Source organism: Nematolebias whitei, chromosome 9 (assembly GCF_014905685.2).
Source record: "Nematolebias whitei isolate Nwh7 chromosome 9, NemWhi1, whole genome shotgun sequence".
Taxonomy (NCBI): domain Eukaryota; kingdom Metazoa; phylum Chordata; class Actinopteri; order Cyprinodontiformes; family Rivulidae; genus Nematolebias; species Nematolebias whitei.
In genome coordinates, this window is record NC_056506.1 from 42,846,090 (window position 1) to 42,849,767 (window position 3,678).

A 3,678-nucleotide genomic window follows, 5' to 3' on the forward strand; every position below is an offset into this window, starting at 1 on the left:
ATGCTTGTGACTGGGCTTAACAGGGAAAAAAACATTTGAAAACATAAAGTCATAAATTTCACTTTTCACCAAAAGAAAACGACAACTTCAAAGAAATACAGGAATTTAGCTCCATATCTTAGTCATAATAAGTGTGGTCTTTTGGAGATTAACGCTAGTTCCAGGTCGTGGCAGCTGTAAACAGACTCTTTGTCGCTCAGCAGCTCAGTAGATCTAACAGGTGGATGTGTGACGCATACTAACCCAAACGGCTACACGACCGTCTCCCCTCCTCAGTCTAAGTGGCGAGCACAGAAACAATGTCATCTCTGTCAGCGGCGCACAAGGCCGCAGTTTTGATCTAACTAAACACGAGGAGAGGAAATGGAAAGAACCGTTAACCTTTTCAGCTGTTTAATGACGAAAAGGCAAATAACGTTAGTCTCTTTTCTGTGTGGCTGTGTTCCGAGTCATTTTTAAATAACTTTGTTTGCTCTTGTTTGCAGAAAGAACTATTTCACAAAGCTCCTTTCCACAAACATTGGACTATTCCTAGAGCTTTAGCTTTGCAGCATAAAGAGGCATTTCCTGTTCTCTTTGAAACTATATGACAAAACAGAAAACTGCTAGCTTTTGTCAGCAGCATCCAACAAAAAGTGCCCGCCAGAGTCAGTCCGTTGTCTTTGTACTGTGTTTGCAGTGCGTACCAGGTGGTGGTGGAGGAGGAACGTCCACGCAGAGCGAGGGGCACGGCGGAGATCTTGCGCTGCTACCCGGTTCCCATTCACTTCCAGAACGCCACGCTGTTGAACTCTCAGTACTACTTCACGGCTCAGTTCCCCGCCGGCGGCATCCACTCGCCCCAGCCCTTCACTGTGGGTGACAACAAGACCTACAACGGTTTCTGGAATGCCCCTCTGCTGCCACAGAAGAGCTACAGCATCTATTACCAGGCTGTCAGCACAGCCAATGGGGTGGGTGTCCTCCACTTATTTATTTATTTCTTCGCGGTCACAAGTAAAAGTGCAATGATGTGTCTGTAATGTTAGCAAAATATCTCATCTCATAAAAAATCTTCGGAACATAATCATTGGGTGTGCATCCACAACTGATTTTGGTGTTGGCCTGGTTCAAGTTGGTCACCCCAGCCAAACTGACCTGAACAAACAAAAATGGCCGCAGCTCAGGTAATTTTAAAGATATGAAGTAAGAATTGGCAGTAGCTAGGCCTGTCGCGATAAACGATACATCAGTTAATCGCATGATAAATGGAAATTATCAACCTCATTTTCATGTATCGGCTTTACCGTTTCTTCATCTCTCTCTTTCTACTGAAGACACTGGATGACAAAAGCCTCAACTCCGGTGCTCTTCACTGACCCCGCCCTTTCTCTTTTCTCTTTAAAATCCATTTTTACCGTCCAAAATTGTGTTTTTGGATCGTTAAAAGCAGCTAAGCTGAGAAGCTATGCTATGAGCTAAGCTAACAGGCCGACCTTGGGGAAAAAAAACCTCCGTCTTGTCAAAGCTCCAAAATTCACGGTCGAAACCCGTGCCTTTGGGTAAAAAGTTGTTTTTCTCTGCAAAAAGAAGCCGAGAACTTGTTTACTGATTTTTTTATTAAAAACTTTGTGTGAAAAATGCTATGCTGAAGAGCTGAAACCACACCGAGCGTCCGCCATTTTGAGAACCAAACAAAAAGGAAAGAGAGGCAGCCCATGTCACATCAAGGGGCATCCCTCCCATTTTTCTTAAAGAGACATGCTGCTCGCTTCCTCACTATCCATCCTTCGGTTCAAACCATCTTATACTGCCATCCGGTGGGCAAAAAAGGTACTACACACAAAACAAATTAACCAACATTTCTTCTTAAATTGGACAATAATTACTAATTATTGTCAAATTTCAAACAATATTATCGTTTATCACAATAATTTCTGAGACAATTAATCACCCAGCAAAATTTATCGTGACAGGCCTAGTAGTAGCTGAGACTCATCCTCAACACACTTTCAAGTGTTAACATTTCTTATGAGATCCCATAAATCCAGATGAGGTCGTGCAAAACATTTACAAGGTTTAACCAAAACGGCTAAAACTTTCATTTCTCTTTCCAAGATAATCTGATTTACCATATTTTTCGGACTTTAAGGTGTACTTAAAATCCTTTAATTTTCTCAAAAATCGACAGTGAGCCTTATAATCAGGTGCAGCTTATAGTCCGAAAAATATGGTATTCATTCATTCATACATTTGTTATTTTATACACACTTTCTCTCAGTTCAGTTTGCCCAAAACTGCTTACGGCTAAATCAGAAACTGTTTTTGTTGTTGTTTGTTTTTTTTCTTTATTTTTTAGACAAAGGTTTACAAACAAAATATTGTTTTTATTATATTAGTAATGGTCTTATTTATTTTAATCCACAATGTTTAGAACAGATAATAAAACCTTTCTTTTGTTTCTTAACTGATACTTTGAAATAAATGTACAAAAACATTTTAGTTATTTTAAATAATTCAAGGATGTTACTACTCTTTTGAGACTTTTTGCATCAAACAGTTGAAAAAACTAATAAACAATTGGAAATGAAACAGAAAACGTTTTAAAATTGGGGTGTTGCAGCCATAAATCGTTAGTTGAAGACTAATATTTGTGTAAACGTTTGTAATCAACGTTGCTCGTGCTGGTTTAGGATTAAGCTTTTTATTTTTTCATCTTTTTTTGATGCTTCGTTCTGAAGTGTCAGTCTTAAAAAAATGAGCACTTATCTTTTTGAATGCTGCTGCACTGATCGCCTTGATTATTGATTATCGCATTAGGTGCTTTGGCATCGTGGCTGAGGAACAGGGTGCAAATTGTGGACGTTTGTTAAAAAACATAAAAAATTCTTGCTGTTGGTTGCTTTATAAACAAATCAGCAGAATGGTCGTGCTCTGTCCTGCTTTCTGCCACTGTTAGCAAATATACAAGTTCTCAGTCTCATCTGAGTCATAATCAGATTAGCATAATTGAGAGAACAACTGATTTGTGTTAATTTAATCCACTTCAGTCACTGAGACTGGAACAATTAGACAAACGAAGCACAAGACTATAAAAAACACAATATATGTTTTTATTTTAGCAAAGAATTATCAAAGGCTGCACTTTTTTGCTCTTACATACAGTAGTCCCTCAGTTATTGCGAGCGTTACGTTCCACACACCCCCGCAATAAGTGAAAAACCGCAAAGTAGAAACGCTATATTTATTTTTGTATTTATATATTTTAAGGCTTTAGAAACCCTTCCCGCACATTTGCAATGTTCTAAACTCTTAAATCTACGTAATTTTAACAACAACCATATATGTACTGTACAGTACTGCAAAATGTTACATGAGGAGCTCACCAACCTTGATCCGGTTCTGCTCAGGTTCTGATCGGCTCTCTGCAGCTGTTGAGCACCAGATGCTTTTGGAGAGATCCGAACCTTCAGAGAGCCAGCAAAAAACCAAACAATGGTCCCAGTCGAGTCCAAATAATCCAGAGGGATCTGATGAAAAATGTCCGGGTGCGCTCCGGAGAAGATATCGGACCTCCAAGCAATGCCTCCCCACTCGAGAGGCTTCATGGGCCGACAAACAGCACTCAGATTGACAGATGAGGCTGGAAGTAGTTCTGGTCCGGTTCTGGTCCGGTTCTGGTCCGGTTCTGGTCCGGTT

The 3,678-nt window shown here is 39.9% G+C and overlaps 1 protein-coding gene across 1 annotated transcript in view; it reads left to right on the forward strand.

Annotated features, from left to right (window-relative positions):
* Positions 1 to 3,678, forward strand: part of LOC119414282 (receptor-type tyrosine-protein phosphatase mu) — a 203,234-nt gene that overhangs the window by 101,734 nt on the left and 97,822 nt on the right. The window contains exon 12 of the mRNA XM_037681376.1: positions 680 to 953. Coding sequence (XP_037537304.1) covers positions 680 to 953 — 274 coding nt within the window. The remainder of the gene's footprint in view (positions 1 to 679; positions 954 to 3,678) is intronic.